Genomic DNA, 27986 nt, shown 5'->3' with positions numbered 1-27986 from the left:
TAACGGATTTAGCTGTGCCTTATCACAAAGAAAGCGTGGATTAAAAGATTAATTAGTCCTTTTATTTAAAAACAAAACCAAAGAACTTGTAAGCAGATAGCACTTGCAGTACAGGCAGTATGTGTTTTTTCATGTCACAAGTGTGCTCTCAATTTCCCTATTTAATAATTTGTGCTGATACTTTCATTTAACTTCTGTTATGGAACATGGGTGGTTTTGGTAGGGTTTTTTATTGGCTGTATTTGGATTGAAATGTTACAAATGCTTCTGCTATGGAAAAAAGCATAGCTAAATCATATACCAAACCATTTGTTTAAGACTTTTCTGGTTTTGGACATTATGTTCCAGATATTCACACTTAATCAGATGCTTGAAATGCAGTTTGGTAATGAGTTTTTTCAGAAACAGCTAACCTACTTACTGGCTGTGTTCCCTGACTTCAATTAAATATTTAACTTAAAGGCAGATTTTATACTAAAATGAAATTTTTCAGACTTGAAAAAGTATTTGTGATACAGGTGAGGACACCTGCAGACTGTAAGAATGTATTTTACTTGTGGTAGCAATGTGTGTGATTTTTTTTTTCTTACTCTTTTCTCTTGTTCTTATGCAATTAACATAATTATATCTTTGCTTTTCAAGGTTTTGCTAATATGATTGCTACGTTAAACTGATTTTAGCTGATTATTAGCAGGTCCTTGTATGACTGACCTTGACATGCAAATTGAGAGCAAATAAATAAGGATTTTGACAGATGTAATTTTCCCACATTCTTGTCTTGAATTACTGCTGTGAAGTTCAGTAATATGAAATCTCCTATGCTATTCTGTCAAATATTTGCTTGTTAGAAAGAGGACACTGATTTAAGAGATACACGTATCAGTTATGTGGAAAATCTGCCATCATTTGTCCTGATTCTTGGTTACGGTGAAGTGACTGTTTTGGTAACTTCAGAATGCTGCTCCAAGTATGCTCAATGCATTGATTGCTTCTCATTAAACTACCCAACATTTTGTTTCCTCAGCTTTCCAAACACCATGTGGCTTTTTGCCGGTTGTCTTTGCAGGGACAACTAGTCTGCAGTTGGTGTGTACTGGTGGCTTCCCTAGTTCGTGTGAGATGAAAGTAAATAGGAGATGGAACAATTGAATAGTGATTGTCATCTTTTTTTGTTCTTGGATGTTACTGCTTTCAGTTAAGTTGCTTCAAGGTCTTTAAACAACCCACCCGTTCCCCTCAACCAAAAAACCCAACAAACTTTTAAAATTATAATTTTCTTTTTGAATAGAGCTTCCTTGCCAAGCGTAGGAAGGAAAACAGCACTTGAAATGCAATTTGAAATGAGTGAATTCTTAACTTGTATTTAATGTTCTTAATGCACTTTAAGAGGCAGATAATCTCCTAATTTTGGGTTTCTTCCCACACAACAATTTTGGGAAATTAATTTATTTGTCTTCTGGAATTCTAGATTTTATTCTGTGTATAAGTAAGTAATAACAAGGTTGTTAATGAGAAAGGAAGACTTATTTCCCTGTGAAATACCCCTGGTGACTGGAGATGTATTCCTGAATCTGTCTATATAAATATTTCATGGGCTAAGCATTCTAATGTTTGTAGTGACAATTAAGCCATACTTCTAATTAATAACTTTTTCCACTCTAACATACTTTTTTCCTCATCTGGAGTGTGTTTCTCATGTACCCTTGATACTTTAAAACCCTATATGGGACCTTCCACTTAATGAAGCATTTTTCATAATTGCTTTAATTTATTTTATAGGCAGTAGAAAACCAATTGTTTTTTTGACAGTATTGTTGACTACTTAGAATAGTGTTAAAATAAATACACAATATTCCTATAAAATCTTCATACTTCGTTTTTTACAGAAGAGTTACATGGGGGAGTATCTCAAATCATTGTCTGCTGCTTGGTTCTAGTACCTTAGAGGTTGAGAAACAGTGGCCCTGTATCAAGTCCATCATTCAAGTACTAACCCTAACCACACTGGAACCTGAAAAACAGCTGCCAAGAGCGTGTTGTGGTTTGGGCTTCCTTTGGCAGTTTGTCAATTGCTAGACTTAGGCTAATAAAGGAAAATAACTGTATTTCAGACTATCTGTAACTATTACTATGGTCACAAAATATATAATGGATTCTTTACATAATAATATATAATAAATGCTTTCAATATGTAAACACATAGACACAGATTTTTTCCAGCTGTTTTTTAAGTGCTTGTCTTTTCTACACTGAAAAGAAAAAGTAGTAACTTATCTGAATGTATCCTTTGATTAAGCTAAGGAAGAAACTCCAGGAATTTGTAGCTGGAAAACTGTAGCTCTTTGTTCACTTGTTTATTTCATTCATGATACCCTGAGCAACTTTGTGTACCAGTGGGGTGGTTGCTTCCATATTCTTTAGTGAATCTGTGTGGATTTCTTTAAGACTTGTTAATTTTGAACAAGTGCTCGTTTTGTTGTTTTCTGTTAGCTGTTAATTCTCTCTACGTACGCATCATCCTAACCCCATTTGGGAAATTTGATGTTTATGAGCAATTCCATAGAAAGTGAAAATCACTTGTATTAACACATTGTAAATAAACTTTTAAACTATACATGAACAGTTCACCAAATGTTGAAATGTAGCTTAATAGTTTTTTCCAGGTTTTATTAAAATATAGCTATCGTTATTTACAGAAATCGCTTTGCATCTGGTTTTCCTATCAGTCGATTAATCTTCATGTGCAGCACTGTTTGCTATTGATTTCTCAATCATGGGACGAAAGGGTAAGAAGGCTCATGCTGATTATGCATGCAAGTGTCCTATTTTTTTTTTTATGCATGACAACAAAGGAAAATTGATTTTTGTTGGGGAGGGGGTAAGTTTTCCATTACATGATTAAATGCATGTCTCTGTGGAAAGACAAGGGTAAACTGATTTTAAAAATATTTTAACCTCCCCTTTACCTGGTATATGGACTTTCTTTCCCATCATGGGCTGCTAGAACTACAGTGGCTCTCTAGAGAATCAGGTACTTTGTGAATTGCTGAAGATGGAAGTTAGCTATTTACATGACTCTTGGCTTTCAGAGAGTGCTATTTCATTTCTAAGAAGTTACATAATTCAAGATTAATTCATGCAGGTATTAGGAATGATTAATTCATGCAGGTGTTAGGAATGATTAATTCATGCAGGTGTTAGGAATGAGTAGAAAATTGGGGTAGGGAGATGAGTGAGACTCTTTCTTATCTACTAACTTGTAGATTTCAGCTAATGATCATGTCCAAAGGTGAACAGTTCCAGATTTTGCTGTTTTGAAGGTGCTTAGCTGAACAGACAAAGTTCTGCTTGATTACGTATTCTCAAGTTGTGTCTATGAAGTATACTAGCAAATTCTGTTTGCAGCGGATGTGTTCAAGGGAATGACCTATGACTTTTACTGGTAACCCAGCTGGCTCAAAGAACACAAGCCTTTTGGTACCCATGTAGAGGTCAGTATGAAATTTTCTAACATAAGGGATGTGTCATAACTGTTTACATTTCAAAAGTTAAAACAGTTATAGAATCGTTGTCTTGCAAAGGTATATTTAAGAATCTTAAGACTAGCAAGTCTAGCAAGTCATTTGTAACCTAGGAAACTTTTTAATTTGCCTAGTACAAGATATAAAAAGCAAATTAGTTAAACCTATTTATGGAGTGCTTGCTGTTTTCTTGAATAGAAGCTTAGATCAGTAAATATATTTCTGTAGAGTCAATACTGCAGTAGTCTGACTTGCATGCTTTTAATTCAGAGCAAAAAAGGTTTCATTGTAGGTAAAGAACTGTCTAGTCTTTGATAATTTACATGTGCAAATAACTGAGCTCATGAAATGAATGCTGCTGAAGTACTGGTATTTTGTGTTTAAGAACTTTGACTTCTTTCAAGTATTGAATTGTTTTTCTAAACTAGGAACATGGCAATAAGAATTAATCTTTTAGGTTAAAGATGTGCAAAATCCCCAACAGTTATGTGAGAAAAGGTTAAATGATTTCAAAATAAACATTTTTTTAGATTGTTTAAAAAGCTACTGAGCTTAAAAAAAAATAGATTTATACCATGTAAAGTCTGAGTAGAATTCTAGACCCCAAGATTTTAAAAAATAGTTGGTGGCTGTATAACTCAACCTTCCTTTTCACATCCAACTTGAGATCTGTTAAGGGCCTCGGTCCTTTCATTTTTCAGGAAGAGCACAACTGTGATTCTAATTTGTATTTGGACATGTTACAGTATTTTGCTGATTAAGGTCTGTACTTTGGCTTGAAATGGGCACCCGGAGTCTTTAATTGTGGCTTAAGAATGCTTACTCATTCCTTAGTAAGAGAATGTTTCAACCTAACACTTAGCTGTATCATTATACTAACTCAGTATTCCTTCCTGATAATTTGTAAAGCTGTTAATATGTAAGGAAGTATGTGAAGATAAATTTTCACAGATATCTTGTTAGTGTACTTCTGTAGTTCTGACAAATACAGAATAATTTATGCAATTAAAACACATTCTCCCATTTTCACTAAACTAAAACATAATTGTTCAATGATTAGAAAAGGACTTAACGGTGCTGATACCCTACTTCTGAAATTCATAGGTAATAAAATATGAATAGTTATTAAATGATCCGTGTCCGATATGATTGAGCTATCAAGAGTTCTCATCTTGTAATAAATGCAGTGCAAGCTGGATCCAAGACTTTTTCTATATGTGTGTGTTGTTTTTTTTTTTTTAAATGAGTTTGTGATCTGTTATTGACATTAGTTTAGACATGACCTTAAAGTTCTTCAGAACTGACAGAACATTATTTTTGCAAATTAAATCTGATGTTGGAATTGCAGCATGGTGAGAAGTGCTGGTTGTGGGGAAGAATGCTTGGATTGCTGTAGAAACCAATGAGCCTGTGTGCCCACAGATGTCTTGTCTGGTTTCTACGGAAAGCTGAGACAACTAACACTTGCTGATTAACAATACGTGTATATATAACTACTTCTTTGTGTATAAATATAAAGCTGTCTGTCTACTAGACTGATCATCTAGACTGAACAGTTTGGTGGGAAGCAGAGTGGTGATAGTGAAGGGACATAGCCTTTAGGTAGTGAAGATGCACAGAAGAGCAATCAGCTGCATGTATGTTCCTTGTGTAATCTGTGGCTGATTAGAAATTGCAGGAGGGGGAAACTGCCTTTTAATTAGCTGGAATACGTGGTTCTAGATAGGCATATCTTCTGTCCTTAAATCTCACTGTTTTGGAGAGAAGACAGTTCAGAACCTTGTAACAGCTGCTTGGCAATTATTCTGGAAAACCTGAATCCAAGCTGGAGCACTTTTTAGAACTAATGGGAAAGGTAACAACCACGAGGATATTTTATAGTTCAGATTAACCTAGAAGGAGTTTTTTAGTGTAACTTCTGTCTTTCGTGTCTATGTTTAAAACTGTTAATGTGGAAGAGTTTTTGCTTAAGCTTCTGCTTGTTTGTTGTAGCACAAAGCTGCCTTTCTATGAGGGCAGGATGCACTAGATAAAGCTGTCTGCAGAGAAAAAGTGTGTAAAATGGAGTGTATGGGCAGCTCCAAGGACCAGTTGTTGATAATATGTAAAGAGGTTTTTTTCAAATTTTTGATTCCAGATTATTTTAGTGTTCTTCTATATGTATGTTCGCGTGTCCAAATTGCAATATCCTATTTCACAAATACTTTCTGGGAAAATCAAATTGGTAGGTACAGACACAAATAGGATACTTAATTGAAGATTGGTGAGACTTGGACAAGAATTTGAGTTCTTAAGCTTATGTATCACCTGTGACTCTGTTTTTCAAAGTAACATTACATTTTTGTTTAGCATTTTACTTTTCAGTAATGACAATACAATTTAAACACTTTGTAACCGAACAAGAACAGATGTTTTGTCATGTTTTGAGCCCTGTGTATGTGCCTCAGAAGGATTGCTGTGCTGTTTTATTAATGTAAATACCACAGCGTGGTTCTAGATTCACAGAAAAGTTTTCATCCATTCTCTTTCTTATGTTGCTTTCTGTGTACAGTGTGTATGTGTGAAATCAAATTTATGTAATGTGGTATTGAACTACTTGTATACAGCAAGTTCTCTTTTTAATTAGGAGATGTTTTTCAAAATTTGTGTATATGTACTGAAGTCTATAGCTGAGTGTGCTGAAATGAGGGTAAAACTTCTTTTTGAAGCTCTGACCATGCTTATGTTGGCATTTGGTGCGTTTTAATAGAAAATAGAAAAAAGGATATATAGAATAACACACTCACACATGTCCTATATACAGTTCAGTGGTTTACTCTGAACTAGTTAAAATCTAGTTCCCTAAGAGAAACCTTGCCACTGCATTAGCTTTGAGGCTTCCAGAGAGAAGGCCTGTGAACCTTTGCTTGCTCATCATCAGAACTTTTAATCATGATGCACACGCTGTTTTCTCTCACAGAAAGCTTCTCATGCTTTATTTTCTTCATGAATCAAGGGACAATGTGGTACCTACTCCTTGATCTATTTTAGCACTGTGCATTTGAGCAACGTGTGCTGCAAGGCCCCATTAGGCTGGAGTGGAGAATTTAATCCTCCCAGCCTAGATACTGCGGTCATAGGATACCTGTGATAAAGAAGTGACACAACTGTTCTGAGCATCCTTTCCTCTGAGGAAACAGATGGGCAGCAACATAAGATTCTGCGAGTGCTTACCACTGCAGCTGTGTTCCTCCCTTGTGGATTGAATCAAGTTCAAGATGATGCAAAGCGGCATCATTTTAAGAAAATGGAAGTAGTCATAGTCGGGAAACTTCTTCATGCTTTTCTACATTCAGATTTTTTAATGCACAAAGTTTCAAGTGCTTATCACCCTGAGAAGAGTGGCAACCCTGGGCACATGCTGACCAGTTACTCATTGGTTTGAAGTGAGCTTGTCTTCTGTAGGGCAGGTGATGGTCAAAGTTTGCCAGTGCCTTCCTTCAAGCTCTCTTCAAATAGTGCAAATGTGTAGTATTGACAAAATCTTCATGACCTTCCAAAAGTAGGGAGTGTTTGACACTGTTCCACCTGTTCCTTGGCGTAGGGAAGCCACAGCTTCAAAAAGAGAAGAGGCTGCTATGTAATACAGATAAGCTGACCAGCAAGGTGTATCTTTAGACATTTTGGAAACTTCTCCATGCATCAGGAGTCATTCCAATTTCTTTTGTGACTCTGACCTTGGAATTGAGACATCTGCTGAATCATGGTGTTTGGCGACCACTGATGTTCTAAGAGATGCTAAGTAATGCATATGTGCTACTGCCATAAGTTTGAGACTTTAAATGTACTGTTAATTGTAACATTACCACATTTACAATGGGAGGTTGTGTAATTTGCAGTATCACTGCGAGATGGTTGGATTTGCTTTAGCCCCTACTTAATAGACTACCACTACCCTGTCCTAATGCTCTGCGTAGAGTTGTATCCAGACCCATCTGTTTGTCCTGGCTTCCTGTTGATGCCCTCTTCTTCCCCTCCCCTCTCTCATCCTCAAAATACATGCATATACGAGGGGTGTTGCTTTAAAGGCAATGAATCCACATGAATTCCTGTAGCAAAACAGAAGTGAACAGCAAGTGTTAAAACAATGAAATAACTTTCTTCCTTGCTGGGAAGTAGGGCTGTGTCCGGTAATCTATGCAGAAATGCAATGGCACAAGGAGTGTGGAAAACCTAGTTTAGAACTTTTAAAATTGGAACTGGGCATGGGGGGAGTGGCATGGAGAAAGTCCCTGTTGGCTCTCTGCCTTGCTGGCTGGAGCTGGGACTGGGAAGAAATAGTATGACCAGCTTGAGCATCTGGGAGTGATCCTGTAGCCTGGGTTTAAGTAGCAGTCACCAAAGCTTACTGAGGCATTTAGCCAAGTATATATATTTTTACCTGTAGTTGGCTAACCTGCTGATCAGAAGTAGGGCTTGAAGGCTCCAGATGGAGACAGTGACCCTTTTGGAATAGTTTTGCCCCCGGTGCCCCTCAAGAACTGCATCTTACCGACGTCTGGCCACCCTGGAGATAGCTAAGTGTTACTGCTTGTCCTGTTACCTTTACTTTCCTTCAAACATAGTGCCCATCTCAGTCCTGAGGTGCTGCAGCATCTTCTGTAGAATGGTATTTTGTGTTACATGTTGCTTCCTACCTGCAACAAGGTGGTAGGAGAGGTGGAGGTGTTGCAGCCCTCCTCAGTGGAACCCGTGGCGGAGTGTAAAGCAAGTTTGTTGGCCTTTCGCGTGCCTGCAAAGGTTACGGAATGCTCATCTGTCAGCTGCAGCTATCCTCTGTGGCTGTGAAGTGTTCAAGGATGCAGTTTTCTGAAAATTGCTCATCTGGGTTAGAGAATAGGTTAGGGTCAAGGTGAAGCCAGGCTTTAAACAGGATAGTCTGGTACTGGGAGCTTACTTCTATGCCAGGGTTGTCACTGTTCTGTGGAGACTCTGTTTGTCTGTACCCACTGATCTTGGGAGGAGCCAGGCATTTGGATGGGGAGAGACAGATTAAAGTATTCATATTAAGTAGTGAGAGTAGGAGGAGGCTGCTGTGATAATGTCAATCCTTCTTTATTTTTTTTTATTCTGAATTAAATAGTAGATAAAGGATATCTTGTTGGCTCCGTGTGGTACTGGATGAGGCCTTTAAGTACAGCAGATATTTTGTCATATTTGTTATGAGCTGTTCATGCTCTACTACTTGTCTGGGTGGAGGAATAATCAGTTCATGTGCTTCAGACATTCCACAAAGCACTATGAGCCTCCTTTTCTCTCCCCTTCTCTTTTAGTCCAGTAATTTGCTTATGTCCCCATCTTTCACTGATTAGTGAAACACCTTGCTATAAATCAGTATTTGTTTAGAAACAGGAGCATGATTACACAAAACCTCTTTTTTTTTTTTTCCTCTTCTGGGTTTATCACTTAGAACTCATTTTCTGACTGCAAACCCAATATTGAAAGCAGGAATGAAAGTTGGACTTCACCCAATTTTTTTACAGTTAACAGGTTATCAGTGCTGGCTGTGATGGAGAGGGGTCAAGAAGATTTATGTAGAGGTGTCTTCTGAAGTTGGAGTGACAAAATTTCCTTTTTGCATTGCTTTAGTGATGAGAAGTAAATGACCTTGTTATGGCCGGCTTAATAAGTAATGACAGGAACTAAGAAGCAAAATTGTAATAAGCTGTAGAGCTTCTTTTGCTGGAACTGGATTAATTTTAGATATTCTTAATGCTGTATTAAAAATAGAGTGCTGGTACTATCTCAGAGTAGGAAAGGAGGAGGTGGTGTTGAACAGAACAGAAATGAGCAAGTAAAACAAAGTTACTATGTGAAAACAACAAAGGTGGGAGAGACAAGACACAGTATGGAAACACTGCAGGCGGTGGAACTTCTGAAAAAGAATGCAACCGGAGAACTCAATGTAATGGAAAACTTCCTTTTAATGGATTAGAAGTCTTTAAAAGGCACTGTCCCAAAGATAATATCATCCCTGGGGATTTGTTTTAATTGCTAATGGTTCTGAAAAGAATACCTCATTGAAGAAGCTTAGTGGTAAGCCTTATTTGACTAGACTGTGTGGGAGTTTTTTTCCTCCTTCTTACCAGTAGCTTGACATGCATTGTCATTCCTCATTTTCACAGAAAGCTTATATTCAAATCATTTTTTCATGCTTTTCACTGTATCATGCTGTGCATCTCTCCGTGTTGATTAAAGTACAGAAGAACACACCTTGAAGTCATATCGCACCAGAACTAGCTTTATAATTAGCTTTACGGCTTTACTGTAAGAATAAATGATTGGGAGAAAGTTGGTTTTTTTCATTTATTTCAAACTAATGAAGCACCAAAATATTTTTAAAAATAAACGTAAAATTGCCAAACCTAGGTGGTAGATGGAATTTGCCACATTGGCTGTTACTGAGATTTTGCTGTCACTGAGGTCAGAAGTTGACATAAAGATGAATATCGTGTTCTTAAGACACAAATTTTGTCTGCATGTTGGCCATTTTCTTTGAGTTTTGGTGGAGACAGTCTAAAACCCAGCTGTTTAGAAGCCAAATAGCACTAGGGTGGGAGGTTGAGAAGAGACTTATCTGGGGGATGGGACTTCATACTGTCTAAATGATAAGTCCTCTCTGGGAGTGTGTTACAGGGACATTGCAATGGCTGATGAGCGCGTCCTTGAAGCAGTTGTTCTTTTTATAGCAGGTTGAAGAATATTTTTAATTAACTCCCTTATATGGCCAGAATAATTTCCTTGTTCTGAAATACTTGATCTGTTTTTAATAGTGGAAGGGGAATGCCCTTGAAAATAGCTTTAGTTTGGAATTAAATGCATCAGCTGATACTAACAGTTCAAAACTAACCAGGTATAATTAGTGTAATGATTGAAATGTTATTTTATGCACTTTCCTCTGGATATTTGAAAAAAAAATATTTTTGTTTATATTCCTTATCTCAGATATAGAAAAATAAAATGAAAGTTTAATGTGTAAAAGTACTCAATTTTTACATAGTTATATTTAAATACATTGAGCAACCAAATGGAATTTTAATATTGCTTAGTTTCTTGATATTAGCAAAACATTCATTTATCTGTAGATTCAAGCTTTTATGTTGATTATATTTCTTTTTTTGATAGAACTTTTTTTTTCTAAGTCTTGGAAGATAGACAGTAAAGGCAACCAGGTGCAAGCTTGGGACATAACAAAAATATTCAGTGAGTGAACATGAAATCTTGGTTCAGGTTGTTAATGTTCTGCAAACAGTTGACAACAATATTAGCATTACAAAATTTTGTAAGAAGTTCTAGCTTTAGAGAAATAATACAATCCATTTGTTTTCTGTTTTGATAAAGAGGAAATTAATCTGGCAATTTTAAACTTGATGGGCAGAACTTGGTGTTTTATGATTAAAGCCAGTTTAAAGGTTTTGGTTTTGTGTAATTTTGCATGAGTAAGATGTAGCAGTGAATATGCAGGCAAAGTCATTTCAAATAAAACTTTCTTGTAACGTGTATTTTTCTAATTCATACCATAGGGTTTCTTTAGTAAACTATGTGGTGACATTTTCTGTGTAGCTCAGTGTTTTTTCTGAATTTATTTGCAGTAAGCACTAGTTTATTAGCACTAGTCTCTTAAGTCTAGAATTGGTATGGAATTGTTATTTAGTGGAAATTATAAGTTGTGATTTTATTAAAAACAGTACCTTATTTCCGGAGTTTATAAATATACCTATATGAAAATCCTGTATTTGTGTCACCCAAGTGGATGTAATGTAGGAAGTAAAATGATAAAATGATGAGAAGTAATGGGAAGCCAGAAAGTAGCTTCAGAATTGCTTAACTCAAAATTGATTTTCTACCTGAATCATAATCTACCTGTATCATAATCTTTGTGAGTAAGGATGTTAAGGATTTAAATTCTGTAATGCTTTCTTCTTAAATTCTGAGGTAGTATTAGAGATAATGTTAATTTCATTAACCTATTAATTTTTAAAGTGCTTCTCTAATCTTAAACCCTTCAGGTAAAAAGCCTTTTTGATCAGCAGTCTGCCTTAAGTAATTTTTTTCTAACCATTCTTGAGCAACATCAAGGAAGTATGTTTTGTAAAATATTTATCACTACACAGTGATAGGTGGCTGCTGACTGAACACAGTTTTTTTTTCTGATACTATACTGATTTTTTGCTTCTAGTCACAGAAATAATGAACTGTGTGATCCGGGGAAGTTGAAGTAATAAAACTGGCTCTGTCCACTTTAATTCGATGAACTGTGAATCACACACTGACAATCTATTTTCACTTTTATTCTTTTATCCTTTTTTTGTGCCTGGCATTGTTAACAGAATTTGATACTGAAGTTTTTCACGTGTTTGGTAGCTTTATGTAGATGTCACAGGGCTAATCAGATAAGCTTACAGTATTGCAGAGCCCTCGCGTGAAGTAACTGCTTCTATGCTAGTGGGAGAGAGCAAATTTCTGTAAAAGGAGAGAGTACTTGGGGAGTGAAATCACATCCAGGATGAGGCAGTATGTTCAAGTTCCAACTGTTGAGCAAGAAAAATCGTATGATTATAATTCTGCTTTTGAACCGAGACCATGTATGTGTTTGGGTAGGTGAAATTACCATTTTCTGATAACACGGACTGTTTCTTCTTACTGCTGTTGTGTAGAACAAATGTGTGTAAAAAGAAGTAACTATACAGCTGGAAAATATGTACAGTCTTAGCATGTGAAATGCAGATTACAGGATTCCTTTAGCAGAAGAGAACGTGCATGTTTAAACTTGGAAAATCCCACTATTGCAGAAGTAAATAATAAGTATTGTTTAAAGCTTTTATGTTGGTGATCATGTAACAGTGTGAACGTCTCTGTGGATGCCGCTTTAACCTTCATATTTACTTATATAAAATGACGTAAAGATGTCTTCAAGGGAGAGACCATTAAAATGCAAATTTTGCCTGACAGTGAAAGGGAATTGTCATAGGATTTTTTGATGATAAACCTACATAAAGTGGAGCAGGATCTTTTTACCTGGCTTAGTGACTGCGTTCTGTAGACTTACAAAACGGCTTATTTGTGTGAAATGAATCTGTTTATTTGGTTCAGCTTCTATCTGAGTTAAATTTGTATGCAAGAAGTATAGAATCTATTTTCAATTGCTCAGGTTCTCTCCATCTTTTAAAACATTCATCTTTTCTGGTCTACATAGTGAAGTGTTCCTAGATTCTATTTTTTTAAGTTCATTCTGTTTTTAATGTATGTTGTTAAGGGTTGATTTTTACGGGTTTTTTTATATACGCACATTTTTAAAGAAACCTATTCCTATGTTTTTATTAATCTTTCCTGGTTATATCAAAACACTGAGAAATGATAAATAATTTTCCCACAAAGTGTGTCTCATGACTGTTAATTATTTTGTTTTTTGCTTTTGGTTTTCTTTTTCTCTGTTCTTTGTCACTTTTTTTTTTTTTCTGAGAGTGTTGTACTTAAATTTCTTTGCTCCAAATATCTTTGGAGGATGAAAGCTTTGATAGATTAGCTCTAGCTTTCTAATACTTGAAGGTTCCATTTAATTTAGAAAATTATTTTAATGCCATTAAAATTGATACTAATTTTAGTTTTATATTTTATTATAGAGAATTGTTTGAAAATGTGGTGGTATTTTTTCATGTAAACTGTGCTATAATTAAATATATAGCAATGTAAATATACCACTGAAAATCCAGGATGGGGAGAAGAGAAAATTTTCAAATCTTAATGTAATATACTTACTGTTAAGCCTTTTTTTTTTTTAATGTCAAATTTACTGTGTGTCACAAATTTGAAGAGCAGTGTTTGAACACTATAAAGTTTCCATTAACTGAAACCATCTGGTAAGACTGTCAGAATGACTTGGTGCTGTTATCTGATATTTCATCCCTCTCAAAGGAGTGATTGTATCCAGGTTTTGTGTTCAATTTATGTAATTAGCACAGTTCTAAAACACTGTTTGAAAACTTAAACTGTGGTTCTTTGCAAGGATTTTCTCTCCTGCCACTTAAAGACAGAGAAACTATAGAAGAATTTTTAATTGCCCCTGTCTTGTATATAATATTTTACAATATTTTCTGTTCTTACTATGGTTTAGATAGCTGTAGCAAAATATTTACTGTAGTTATTGCAAGAATGTTTTGTTATACTTAGCAGTAATCAAGCATACTGTTTACTCTGGACCAATGTTAGTGGTCCATAAGGTAGAAAATCAAGTAGGAAAACAAAACTACAGAGTGTTGAGCCAGGTGCAGAGCTGCAAACATAACTCAAGAAACATTTAACAATATTAAGTCTGGTTTTGGTGGATTTTGATGGTGATACTTGAATTTCCGAATACTGAGTGATATATTAGGCACTAATGAGATACAGCTTTCTTACTATGATTTTACTTACTTTTATAATGTTACACAACATTGCTCTCAATAGAATAAATTTGTACAAGTATCTGAATTATTTTTGGTTTAATTCCAGTAGGTTTTCAGCCTCTTCCGATACCTACATTTTCCAGTGGCATATGAAATAGCTTTGATTTTAGCTGCCTAGGACCTGTAGTTTTTCTGTAAATGTAGATTTTTTTTTTTTACATTGGTTAGACTTTTGTGAGTAGGAGATGTCAACAAAAGGAGTCATATGAAGAATTTAGCAGTAGTAACAAAGTTCTGTTTCACACAAAAGTTCTCAATATTCCAGTTGTTTATTCCTTGAGTGTTTTTTATTTTCATAGTTACGTATTGAAGTTGTAAGTCTGCATTCATCTTACTGGTGGTATATGACTCTCTAATTGATGAACTGAGTTAAAAGACCACTGAGGAGAACTTAGAGTGTGCTTTTAAAATTATAGATCTATCTTTAATAATTGTTTCCAATTAAATAAATTGTAAGAATAAAGTTGTCAGACTATGAGTACGATTCAGTTTTTTGTCCAGAAGACAAGTAGTATCAGAAAACAGGTGGAATAGAGGGACAATATCTACTCTTGTAGAGTCTTGTAATAAAAACAAGTACAGCAGGGGAAATCTTTGTCATAAATCTCCCAGATGTTCTGATAAATATGGTTAAAAACAACTAAGGTTACTTGGATGTCTTAAGAAATACAAATCCTGATGTATTTGTCTAATACTTCTTCACATCCTGAAAAGTTGATGATTATAATTTATCTGCAAAAGTTACTGCCCAGATATCCTTTATTCTTTTCCCTATTTTGATTTGCAGTAAAAACTTTTGCAGCTTTTACTGGTTTTAGTGAAGTGTTCTATGATTTTTATGAGTACATAAATGAGTACCTTTAAGATATTTGTAAGATATTTAATTATCTGAATGCTCTAGATACTGAGATTTGAAAGACCAGCCAGCCACTGACTTGCATGCATACTTGCTATATTATTGTTCAGTATATTATTTCCAATTTAGTGGTTCTTATGTATCAGAGCTGCTTTAACGTTAGTCTGAGGCTTGGCCAGTGAATTAGTTTGGTAATATGTCCACTGAAACATTTAAAACTGGTTTGTCAAAACATTTAAATAGAAGAAATTTTAAATAAATAAATAAAAGAGTAAATCTGCACTGATAAAATAGTTGGACAGAGAACTAGAAATTTATTTTTTGTGTGTGTGCTAAGCTTTTACTTCAAGTAAACTGGAATTATTCCAGAGTTTTAGCAGTGCTGAATGCTAGAAAAAACTAAACTATGCTTTGTAGGTTTCTATCTTGTTAGAGCAGGTGGTATGACTCCTTTTAAATTAATAAAATTGCAAGTTACATGTATTGTTGTCATTATCTTTATATCAGTGCAGTATTAGTAGTAGAGTAGAAATGAGATCAGAAAAATACCTTTCTTCAAGTCACTGTCTTTTGTCTGATGCCCAGTAAAATAGCGGGATAATGAAGAGAGAGCTTGTTTTGTATATTGTGCTTTATATGGTTGCCTGGAAACAGAAGATTTTGTAGTTGACTTTTTTGTAAAAGTGAACATACTGCATGTTTAGATATGTTTTGAAATGATCATTCAGAATGAAGATAAACCAGCAAATGATATAGCTTTGGTTTTAATATTACTAAATGTTGAAATTTCTTGATTTCTCTACATGTTTTTAAGTATGGCTGGATGACAGGTACAGGTACCCAAGATGCTTGCGTATTTTCTCATGTATTACATTATAATAGTAGTTTTGCTTATTTGACTTTTCAGTCATTTTCAATTACCTTAATTTTGCTTTATTGCTGATGGTAACAAACAGCTGAATTCACTGTATCTTTTTTCTCCTTGCTTGTCAGCTAGTCACTTCAAATGAAAATACTGGAGTTTCTAAAGCTTAATTCTAAATTCTGGGGGGTAAATTTCTTTGCAGGAGTGTGCTGTTGCTGTGCTGCGTTGCGACCTCGCTACAAGCGTCTGGTAGATAACATATTTCCTGAAGATCCAAAAGTAAGTGATGACTTGAAAATTTTAAGGGATTGGCGTTTGAAAATTTTTGGTTAGTAACTAATGCTTTAGGGGTTTTCTTTTTATTTATTCTTTTCTATTTTAACATTTTACAGTAAATTCTGCTTTAGCTCTTCATAGCTTTAATAGAGGTTAGCAGAATAATTTAGCTGGAAAGGGACCTCTACAGATAATCTGGTCTAATTCCCTTTTCAAAGCAGGGCTGTGTATATTGAAGAGCAAAATTAGTATATTTTGTTCAGAGAAATAGAGATTTAATTAAACAGGGTATTCTGCAGCAGAGGTAGCAGCACTTAACTCCATAACTACTTAGAACCACAAGCATTTGTTTTATTATGGTTGCAGGTGTGAACATTTTCTGTTTTTTTACAATATTTTAATTTTCTAACTCTTAATGTATTGACTGTGTAAGTTTTTATAGTTCTGGTAGACTGTTGTGATCCAAAAGGGATTTTTGTTTTTGTTCTTTTAATTTCCCCAGTTATTCATGTACAGTTTTTTCATTTTACTGGAACAGTCTTGGAGCTGTATTAAAGCCTAATTCTTACTCTCTGTGAAAATAAGTTCTGTGTTACCATTTAGTAATGCCTATATCTACACATAATCATGTGATGGTTCAGACTGATCAAGAGTTTACGTTTTTCCTGCTGTATTTTTTTAAAATGTTACCAGATTTTGTATTTTTATATTATAGTAGAAGTAAACAGAACAGCTTTTCCTTAAAATGTGTTGTTACTGACTGCTGTTTACAATACAAGTTTATGTTACCGGCTTCAAAGGAAATGTTTTCTCTGTATGGAACAATATAGTTTTATAGATTTATTTGTTTTAATCTACTTCTTTGATACAGGTGTAGAAACACCTGGAATTGCTACAGTTGTAGTCTTATAGCTTTAATCTCGCTCAGTAGCAGAGACTCCGTAGTCTCTGCTTTTCGTAACATTCATTGTCTCAGTGCAGGACACAAGCCAGTCCATGATGTTTCACTGACCTACAGGGCCTTTTCTAAAGTGTGAGAAGACTTGCTTGACAAAATGCATTAATTAATAATGATTGTGTTAAAAGCTTCAAAGTAATTTATTTTAAAAATAATGTTTTTGTGAACTTCTAGCAAAAAAAAAAAAAGAGACAAAGTCTTATCCTTCTTACCTGATGGTTATAACCTCACCTGAGGAGATCCATATCACAGTTCACGTTGAAACTAATGTGTTAATCTTTGATCTTGTTCTAACAATTAAGCCTTCAAGTCTTGTCCAAGATGTGATACTGAAGAAAGAAAATATTTAAACTACAATCTAAAATATTTAAACTACAGTCTTGTTTGTATATAATGTCAAAATTATACATCAAATAAACTTTTTTGGGGGGTATGGGAAAATAAAAAATTCACGTTGTACCAGTAGGGAAAAAGCGTGTCTTAGAACTGATGACATATCTCAGTAAGTACCTTCTTTTGGAATACCTGTTTTCCACCCAGAAAAAGATGGGGGAAGATAAGATGCTTCATTTCTTAAAAAAGAATTTTTTTTATGTTGCCCATTTTTACAGCTAAGCTATTGACAATTTTGCTCAAAAGTTTTTCTTTTTTCAGTACCTTATTCCCATCTGTATGGCTCAGATCTCTAAATGTTGAGTAGACAGAAGGAAAAACACTTCAAAAGCTTTATACTTTCTGTGAACTTTCTTATTTTTTTATTTTGTATGTCTGTTTTTAGGATGGTCTGGTTAAAGCTGATATGGAGAAGCTGACTTTCTATGCGGTTTCTGCACCAGAAAAGCTGGATCGAATTGGTGCTTACCTAGCAGAGAGACTGAGCAGAGATGTTGTCAGACATCGTTATGGGTAAAGAAATAAGTCACAGCATTAAAAATAGATTCTGACAGGTAGCTGCATTTCATCATATTTGTTTTGTTGTTTAGGAGGTAAGACAGACCCTTTGTGGTGAGTTAACCTTGGCTGGCTGCCAGGTGCCCACCCAGTCACTCCCCCTCCTTGGCATGACAGGAGGAGAAGATAAGATGGAAAAGCTCATGGGTTGAGATAAAAGCAGGGAGATCACTCACCAATTACCATCACTGGCAAAACAGACTCAACTTGAGGAGGATTAATTTAATTTATTGCCAATTAATAACAGTGTAGGACAGTGACAAATAAAAACAAAGCTAAAACCAACTTTCCTCCACTCCCCACTTCTTACCAGGTTCAACTTCACTCCTGACTCCTCTACCTCCTTCCCCCTGAGCAGCGCAGGGGGATAGGGAGTGAGGGTTGTGTTCAGTTCATAACACTTTGTCTCTGCTGCTTCTTCCTTTAGACGCCTTTTAGGTGTTGGAATGGGCTGACCAGGGATGTGGTGGAGTCCCCATCCCTGGAGGTGTTTAAGCGTAGGGTTGGCATAGCGCTTAGGGACATGGTGTAGTTGTGAACTGTCAAAGTTAGGTTAACAGTTGGACTGGATGATCTTCACAGTCTTTTCCAACCTAGACAATTCTGTGATTCCTCCTCACACTCTTCTCCTGCTCCAGCGTGGGGTGCCTCATGAACTTCTCCAAATGGGTACTTCCTACGGGTTGCAGTTCTTTAAGAACTGCTCCAGGGTGGGCCCTTTCTATGGGGTATAATCCCTCAGGAACAGGCTGCTCCAGCGAGGGTCTCCCATAGGTCACAAGACCTGTGAGAAGACCTCCAGCGTGGGCTTCTCTCCGTGGGCCACAGGTCATGCCAGGAGCTGGCTCCAATGTGGGCTTTTCACAGACTGCAGCCTCCTTCAGGGCACATCCCCCTGCTCCAGTGTGAGGTTCTTCACGGGCTGCAGGTGGAGATCTGCTCCATCATGGACCTCCATGGGTGCAGGGCACAGCTGCGTCACCATGGGCTGCACCACGGGCTGCAGGGGAATCTCTGCTCCAGCGCCTGGAGCACCTCCTGCCCCTCCTTCTTCACTGGCCTTGATGTTTTCAGAGCTGATTCCCACATTTTTCTTACTCCTTTCTCACAGCTGCTGTGCAGTGTTTTTTACTCATTCTTAAATACGTTATCACAGAGGTGCTACCAACATTGCTGATGGACAGAGCTTTGGGCAGCGGTGGGTCCATCTTGGAGCTGGGCACACTGCTGGCTCATGTTCAGCTGCTTGTCAATTAGAACCCCCAGATCCTTCTCTTCCAGACAGCTCTCCAGCCACACCTCCCTAAGCCTGTAGCGATGCATGGGGTTGTTGTGGCCCAAGTGCAGGACCTGGCACTTGGCCTTGTTGAAGCTCATCCTGTTAACGTTGGCCCACTGATCCAATCTATCCAAGTCCCTCTGTAGTGCCTCCCTATCTTCATGCAGATCAACACTCCTGCTTAACTTGGTGTCATCTGCGAATTTACTGATAATGCACTCTATGTCCTTATCAAGATCATCCATAAAGATGTTGAACAGAAATGGTCCCAACACTGAGCTGTGAGGAACACGTCAAAAGAGGGAGAAGATTTTAAGGAATGTGGAAATGGAGTAGCAAAATACTGAGTCTGGGAAGTAGCAATATCCATCACAGGCCGTCATTATTGGCCTTCCTGATGTCAAAAGCTATTTTTATAACTCTGTAGAATGAATAAATGACCATTCATTAGGGTAATGTTGTTCGCTGCTTTTCTTTACTCTTTTTCATTTACTTAGCATGTTGTCTGACTGTGCAGGAGCATAAGTTGTTGTCTTTCTGTACTGGGATTTGGGTAGACAGAGGAGCTGTAGACTAGAAAGCCAGGATTTGTAGTTGGAAATAAAATGTGCTAGAAAAGGAAATTGGACTATATTTACTCTGTTACCAGGTATTATGACATCTCTTCTAAAAATATTCTTCTCCCCATGCCCCTCACAAAAAGAAGAAAAAAGATGAATGTAGATGACACCTATAACTTCCATTTTTTAGATAATGCAAAAATATATGCTTTCCACTATTTGTCTTCTAATTTTTGTAGTAATAAGTACCTAAATTGAATTAATTGAGGTAATGATAAATGTAGCATGTGTTTATGTGAGTGTCTCTAATTAATTTTCAGGTATGTTTTAATTGCCATGGAGGCATTGGACCAACTTCTAATGGCTTGCCATTCTCAAAGCATAAAACCGTTTGTGGAAAGTTTCCTTCATATGGTGGCCAAGCTTCTGGAATCAGGCGAACCAAAGCTGCAAGTTCTTGGAACTAATTCTGTGAGTAAACTCCAATACTAAATCAAATCGGAATAAATTTTTGCTTATTTTCTATGGGAAAGTAGTTTCAGATGTCACAAAGTATCTGCCAGTTAACATGAATTGAGAAGATTCTGTACGTGGCAGGGTATACCATTTGGGCCTAAACACAGAGCAGGTATCAGCTGGAAGGCAGAAAAACTTTCCTTTAATCTCTAAAATTCTTTTGATGGATGGACTCATCCCGTGCAGAAAGAAACTGTTTCTGGAAGGAACAGAAAAGCTGTTCTGTGAATTCATATTTTGAATCTTTAAACGGACCTCCTGGAACTGTTGTATAGGTAAGACAGTGTTTTCTTGCTTTCCAGCAACGAGAGCACTGGTGAGAAGGAGGAAATAACATCCTTCTCCACAGTGCTGACACTACACAGAAAGATTCCTATTAACTGAAAAGTAGCCAGGAGACCAAAGCTTTCAGGATTGCATCCTCACCATCTTACTAGCTTAAGTATTTCAGGATTCAGATCCAGGCTCAAAGGGCATAGCTGAAAGTGTCAAAATGAAGATTTGGAGATACAGTTTTCCAAATAAAGTGGTGAATGCAATCAGTATTATAGTTCTGTCATACTTCTTTTTTAACCATTATTTCCGAGCTGGTACAATAGGGATCCCATAAACTTCAGGATTGTGATGTGGACTGTTTTCATTTAGAGTGATTGCTTTTACATGAGTAAAGAAGTAATGCTTGCATTTTGTGTACACTGCCATTGTTAGTAGTGTGGGAGTTTTTGTGGATTCTGTAGAACTGTTGGGCTTTCCTTTGGGCATGATTCCCAGTTGATGGAATTAAATAGAGTTGTAGTTCAGGGAGACAGGAAGGTGGAGTAGAATGATGCTACTCTGGAATAGAATTTCTCATTATGGTGGAATGCAGAGAGCTCTTGCTCTGATGTAGGGGAGTGTCACCTTGTGCCCCAAACTAACAGGACAGCTTTACTGAGGGTAATAAGATAAATTTATTTATTTATTTTAATATCTTTGAGCCAGACTACCCTGCTTCTTTTGATTTGTTTGTATAATAATGCCTAAGCAAAACCTCCTAGGGAAATAGCTTTGGAACTTATTTCCTGAGCTGCCAAATGGCAAGATGTACATCCCTTTCCAGCTGTTTAAAATCCTTGGTGGCAAACAGTTACTGCCAACCTCCACTTCGATGTACAAGACACATGTCACTTCCAAAGGAATGTTATTGAACAGAGCTCTACCTTATGGTAATCCATTTGATATCCTTGTCAGTTCCTAATGAAGTCTTTTATGAGTAAAGCAGATTAATAGACTTCCTAAATTAGGAGATAATTTGTGTTTGTCTGTTGTAAAACTCAGTAACCAAAAATAATTATGTTTTTATAAATCAGGTGTCTAATTCTGTGAAGAGAGTGAATATATATGGCACTTCAACAGTATTCCAAAGGCTAATTTTGGCCTAATTATGCTAATTTCCCTAGGTGTCTTCTGTAGTCAATGGAGAGAAAGATGAGTCTTTTTGTGTTGACTCAAGAGGAGCAAAGTGTATTGGCACTGATAGTTTGTCTGTTTCCAAGGTCACTGACCTGCTATGTTCTTAAATAAATTTTGTCAGACATGGAGAAAGCTTGCCATCACATTTAGCCTTTTTTAGTTTTTCCTCTCATCCTGAAGGAAGGCAACAAATAAATAATAGAACAAAAAAACCCAACCAAAATAGTAGAGAAGGTAGAGTGACTGAATAATCTCTCATGTGCTTTAGTTATTCTGATGTACCACTTTGGAGTGGAGACTAGTATTGTCTGGAAGAGAAGAATAAATTGTATATGAAGTAAACATCTTCAAAGTGGTGAAAAATCAGGCAAGCCATGGAAGAGTTTCTGTAACATTTTTAGACTATACTCAGTTTCAGGCCTATAAAATTTATATTCTGCTTACACTTAAAAAGATACGGAGTATGATTGTGGCTTGATTATCTTCCATCCCAAAGCTGACTTCCAAAGCTTCACTGAGGTACAAAGGCGGTGAAGTCTTTCAAGTAATATTGAACTGTCTTGTAGTTTTTTTCTCAGCCTCACAAACAGATTTTGCTTCAGCTGTGGGGACTCTTCTGATTGCTCAGAAGTCAGGGTTTCAAGTGAAACAAATCTGTGTATTGAGTGAGTAGTTTAAAGTCTCGTGAAGATCTGGAAGCTCCCACTGTCTTCCTAGGTTTTTTCCTGACTTCCAAATACGTGGTTTTGGATGAAGAACTTATTATGCTTGGTACTCTATATCTTAAAAAACCCTGAATTTGTATTCAGCCGTTTGATGTCCTAAATTCTTTTTTGAATTTAAATTTCATTTTTTAAGTTGATTTACTTCTGAAAAGCAAACCTGAAGATTACTGTTTTATAAAAACAATTGTTTGATTTTCATTTATGTACTTTTATGCCTGATCTTCAGGTTACATATAATGAATTCCTATGACTTTTTATGCATTTGTAAATTATGTTAGCTTATTTCCTAGAGCAGCAATGATATTTTTTATAACGTAATTGTAAATCTATTTATATAGGCAGATACTTGAAGACAGATGAAACTCAATAGTGGATAAGTTGAAGTGGAGTTTTTTTGAAGTAGACCAGATTTCAAACTGGCAGTGTCTATGAAGTTCAAAATGTCTTTTTCTATCATGGAAGATATTTTTATTAACCATGTGCTAAGATAGCATATGCTAGTGAGGAAACCGAAAAAAATGCGGTGAGAAAAAGTGAAATTTCCTTGGCTTAAGTGTTTCAGTATTTGAAGGCTGATTGCAGTAAGCTTTTACTTAGAAACTTACGGCAGTGCTGAATTCCTCTCACCATTTTGCAGCATTTCAGTAACCGAATATCATGTCTTTCTTATGTACAAATAATTACATGTATTGATTAGATCCATGGTGGTGTTATTACTAGAATAGAATTAAGTAATTAATAGGATCATAGAATGCTTTCAGTTGGAAGGGACCTTAAAGATCATCTAGTTCCAACCCCCCTGTCATGGCAGGGACACCTTCCACTAGACCAGGTTGCTCAAAGCCCCGTCCAACCTGGCCTTGAACACTGCCAGGGAGGGGGCAGCCACAACTTATCTGGGTAACCTGTTCCAGTGCCTCACCACCCTCGCAATAAAGAATTTCTTCCTTATATCTAAACTAAATCTCTTTCAGTTTAAAACTGTTACCTCTTCTCCTATCACTGCACTCCCAATAAAGAGTCTCTCCCCAGCTTTCCTGTAGCCCCCTTTAAGTACTGTAAGGCTGCTATAAGGTCTCCCTGGAGCCTTCTCTTCTCCAGGCTGAACAACCCCAACTCTCTCAGCCTGTCCACATAGGGGAGTTGCTCCAGGCCCCCTGATCATTCTCATGGCCCCTCTCTGGACTTGCTCGAGCAGGTCCATGTCCTTGTTATGTTGGGGCCCCAAAGCTGAATGCAGCACTGCAGGTGGGGCCTCATGAGAGTAGAGTAGAGGGCCAGAATCCCCTTCCTTGAGCTGCTGGCCGCGCTGCTCTTGATGCAGCCCAGGATACGGTTGGCTTTCTGGGCTGTGAGTGCGCATTGCTGGCTCTTATTCAGGTTTTCATGCACCGACACCCCCAAGTCCTCCTCCACAGGGCTGCTCTCAATTCCCTCATCATCCACCCTGTATTTGTGCTTGGGATTGCCTCGATCCATGTGCAGGACCTTGCACTTGGCCTTGTTGAAGTTCATGAGGTTTGCACGGGCCCACCTCTCCAGCCTGTCCAGGTCCCTCTGGATGGCACATCCCTTCCCTCCAGTGTGTCGACCGCACCACACAGCTTGGTGTCATTGGCAAACTTCCTGAGGGTGCACTCAATCCCAGTTATGCCTGTTCTTCCTGTATAGGCGTGAACAGCTTTAAAATCTTTGAACTTGTCAAAATTTTTTGGGACAAGATATAATTTTTAAAATTATTTTTAATTTTCTGACATTTTTTTATAGAAAGGGTCCAGAAAATCACTTCAGTGAGCAGCTGGTCTAAAACAATGGGCTGCATAATTTAGTAAAACTTTCATGTTGACAAAACTCGGTTGAACACAAACATTTTGAGCTAATTTGGAACGTTGGCAGTGAATTCTTTGTATTTTAATAGTAAAACATTTTTTTTTAATGTGAAATTTATCAAATATATGTAGAACCCAGTATTATCACATTTTAAATTATTTACCACAAAGGCTTTCTTTAGTTGATAGGGCATTTCATTTTAGAAGGGCAGTTTCTTCTTAGGAGCTGGGAAATAATGATACCGTCAGTGACAGTGTTGGGCTTCCTGTGCATGAGCTGACTGTTATTGCTAATTGTCATCATGTGTTATTTAAAAAAAGACAAGTGGTATCCTAAGTGGAAAAGTGAACAGTCAGTGCCTGATATAACAACAAGATTTTTATATTTGCTAGTGCTGGCTTATAAAAGCAGCTGGGTTTGTCAGGATTGAAGTGCATGTATATGTAAAAATAGTATAAAATGTCAAGACTGAAATTAAGGAATGTCAGAATTAATATTCCCAGCAGAGTACTCATTTGTTTGTCTTGCTTGTCTGCAGCATGCTAATCTGGAAGTATGTGATAGAAGCTTATCTTTATTGCAAGATGCTTCTTTCATTCCATGTACCAATACAGAATTATGTGCTAGTGGTGACTTAATACACAGTGAAGTATTTCATCTCTAGGATCCCTGCTCTATCTTTTCTTATAGGAGTTAAAGGTATAGAGAGACAGAGTTACACAAAGCACTCTCTCATCCTGTAGGTTATTAAATTATCTTCTAAATTCTGTGTCTGCATCTACTAGAATTTGAGTGATGCTAGATAAATTGTTTTAGGCAGTCCTTTTAAGGTCATTCACAGTTAAGTATTGCTTCCCCCACCTCATACTGGTGCTTTCTGGTCTTGCGGTTTCATAGCCACACTCATGTGGCTCTGTAGGCCAACATACCATTACTGACTTTGTTACACAACTGCACACGTAGCGTTTAGGATAATTTTCGTCCAAGTGGCATGAAATAAATAGAATGTGAAGCTATCCATCCCATTCCAATAAAACTTAAAATGAGAAGCGTCAGGTGACTTAACTATTAATAAATGAACTGAATCACCAATTTCTATTGCTGGCATATAACAACTTTATTTTTGCTGGATAACAACTTTATCTTGTTATTATTTATTGTGATCATTTTAATACTGTGGTTATAAAGTCAGTGCATGAATCCAGTGTTCAAAACTTTTCTATTTAGAGAAGTTGAAGTGTTTATTCCTTTTGCATTTGTTTGGTGAAGCATATACATCCATTCAGACGCTTCTCATTAATGCTCTACTGTGTAGTTTATAAGAGTCTTATGTTTATAGGATATCATGGCTTCCTATGTGATAGCTTCCTAATAATGGAATACAGTATCTTTGTCTGTCAGAGGTGGTAACTATCAGTATCAGCAGCCCTTTTCCCCTATCTTAAACAAGAGAAAATTGCAGGCTGCAGAAGACAGACTGGCGAGCTCAAATATAAATAAAATACTGCTCAGATCCAGCCTACAGTTTTTACACGGAGATACTTTAAATAACGTAACTCAAACTTGAATATGATGCATGCTGATTGTTCTTGAATTGCTGCAAAAACCTGACCTTCTTCAAAGACATCCACAGTGCATTAAAAGTTATGATTTTTCTCCTACTGTACTGGCTATGTAAGAGTGATAAGGCAGCATAAGTATATATAAGAAATTGTGTCCTTGGGAATGTAATTTGGGAACTTGCGTGATTCACTTACAGAACTGACACAATCTCTCTCCCTGGTAATGTGATCCAACTTTCTTGACTCAGTCTGGAACAAACATCTTCTGAATAGATAAGTTCATTCCTTATTTCGTGGTAGACTTATATGTTTTTATGCTGATTGAATTTTATTGATTTTAAAAATTAATGGAAATAAGATATTACCAGTTTAAGTTCCTTTTGTACCTTCTGTATATAAATACAGAAGGTGCTTATACTGGTAAAACTTCCATAAATTACCAGTGGGTGACTGCAAGAATTTACTATGACTGAATGACGTGTTTACATCTACAGAAGCTTTTTAAGTATATCCCAGGCAAGTTCTTGGACTTTCATAAGAGTTCTGTCTTTTTTTAGGATGAATAATTTTTATAGTTGAAGTATGCTTGAAAATAGGTGCTTAGGAGTAAAATATTCTTTATTTAACAACAATAACAGTTTAAGAGCACCACTGCTAAGCAAGGAGAAAGTATAGACTTATGTATACTGTAAAAACTTAAATTTTTTTGTAATGAGATGGAATTGTATACTTTTTGGAATGACAGTGCAACTCAAAACAGTGTTATCGCAGTTAGCTTTCCTGTGGCCTAAATGTTCAGTCATCTGAATGCTAATCCTGGAATATGCTTCAGAAGTGCTTTATGTTCAGTGGGTGTAATTGTTTTGTTATACACATGAGGAAATAAAAACATTGCCCTTTCTGGACATTTTACTGTGCCATTTTGAGATGTGTAAGTTCTGGGTACTTTCTTCCCTGCTGCAAAGCTACATCATGATGTAGGAGAAATGTCCAGAGTGAGAGTCAGTAATGCTTTCTTGGCCTAAATTTGTCATTTATTCTTACAAAGCAATTTCTTGGTATAATAAATCTTTCTTCTAGCGAAACAGTTATTAGTCTTAAATTAAGTTTTTGTGTTGGAAGATCCTGTCAATCAAATAATTTTGTATTTTAGATAATAATAATACGCTAATATTAAATGCTAGATGAGTTAATATTCTCACAGCCCCTCCCATAGTGTTTTCTGTTCTTTAAACTTTTTGCTTCCATTCTTTTACATGCTTTTATGAAGTTTGCTGGGTGAATCAGTTGTAGACTTGAACACTTGAATGTCTGGAAAATACTAGGATCATATTGATTGTTTTGTTTTTTTACCCCTGAACTTTGTGCTTTATTAAATTGTAAAGACTAATTAGCTTCCTGTCTTCAAAAAAATATAGAAAATCTATTTCTGTTTTGTAATTAGCAATTCCATGAAACAAACCAATAAGACATAAGACTGCTTTTCCATGTGGGTGGCAATGAAACTGCAACACGTAGTCTGAGGGCAGTCAAATGAGACTGCAGGGCCTTGGGACGGTTGGTAAGGGAATTTGGAGTACAGGTTATTTTTTCATCTTTCCTTACTTGCAGGCAGCAACACGGGAAGAAGTAGACGGACCCAGTCTATTAATACGTGGCTCTGTGACTGGTATCACTGCCACAGTTTTGGGTTTTTCGATAATGGGATGGTTTACACAGCACCAGGCCTGCTGGCATCAAATGGGATTCACCTTTCTTAAAGGTGGAAGAGGCTCTTTGCTCACGAGCTAGCTGGGCTCATTGACAGAGCTTTAGACTAGACTTGAAGGGGGAAGGGGATCATATCAGGCTTGCCTGTGACAAGCTGTGGGGTGACATGTCAGGGTTAGAGGGACAGGGTGCTAGTAAGGGCTCTCAGCCTGTTGCTCTGTGACATGTTGTCTGCAGTGCAGCACGCTTATGGAGATGAGCCAGGGGCTCCTGAGGTAATAGGAGCCAACAGGGAAATACCAGTGAAATCCTCAGAGCAATTAAGGGGTGTTCCTTTAAAAAGGTGATATGGCTGACAGCCCAGCTGAAGTGTCTCCACACCAGCATGGGCAACAATCTGGAGGAGCTGGAAGCCACCGTGCTGCTAGAAAGCTACGACCT

At 36.8% G+C, this 27986-nt stretch overlaps 1 protein-coding gene across 7 annotated transcripts in view; it reads left to right on the top strand.

Moving 5' to 3' along the window:
• EFR3A (EFR3 homolog A) overlaps positions 1–27986 on the top strand; it is a 102685-nt gene that overhangs the window by 9364 nt on the left and 65335 nt on the right. For 4 of the 7 annotated variants that reach the window (XM_074839896.1, XM_074840161.1, XM_074839980.1 and 1 more), the window contains exons 1-4: positions 3013–3031; positions 15929–16005; positions 17739–17866; positions 20071–20221. In XM_074839896.1, the coding sequence (XP_074695997.1) occupies positions 17760–17866; positions 20071–20221 (258 nt within the window). In that variant the 5' untranslated portion in view covers positions 3013–3031; positions 15929–16005; positions 17739–17759. Of the gene's footprint in view, positions 1–2696; positions 2787–3012; positions 3032–3405; positions 3492–15928; positions 16006–17738; positions 17867–20070; positions 20222–27986 lie in introns of those variants that run through there. The other 3 variants (XM_074840250.1, XM_074840043.1, XM_074840069.1) reach the window with 3 other exon arrangements.

This window comes from Strix aluco, chromosome 1 (assembly GCF_031877795.1).
Source record: "Strix aluco isolate bStrAlu1 chromosome 1, bStrAlu1.hap1, whole genome shotgun sequence".
In the NCBI taxonomy this organism is placed as follows: domain Eukaryota; kingdom Metazoa; phylum Chordata; class Aves; order Strigiformes; family Strigidae; genus Strix; species Strix aluco.
The sequence above is the reverse complement of the archived record's forward strand: the minus strand, read 5'-3'. Positions and strand labels throughout refer to the sequence as shown.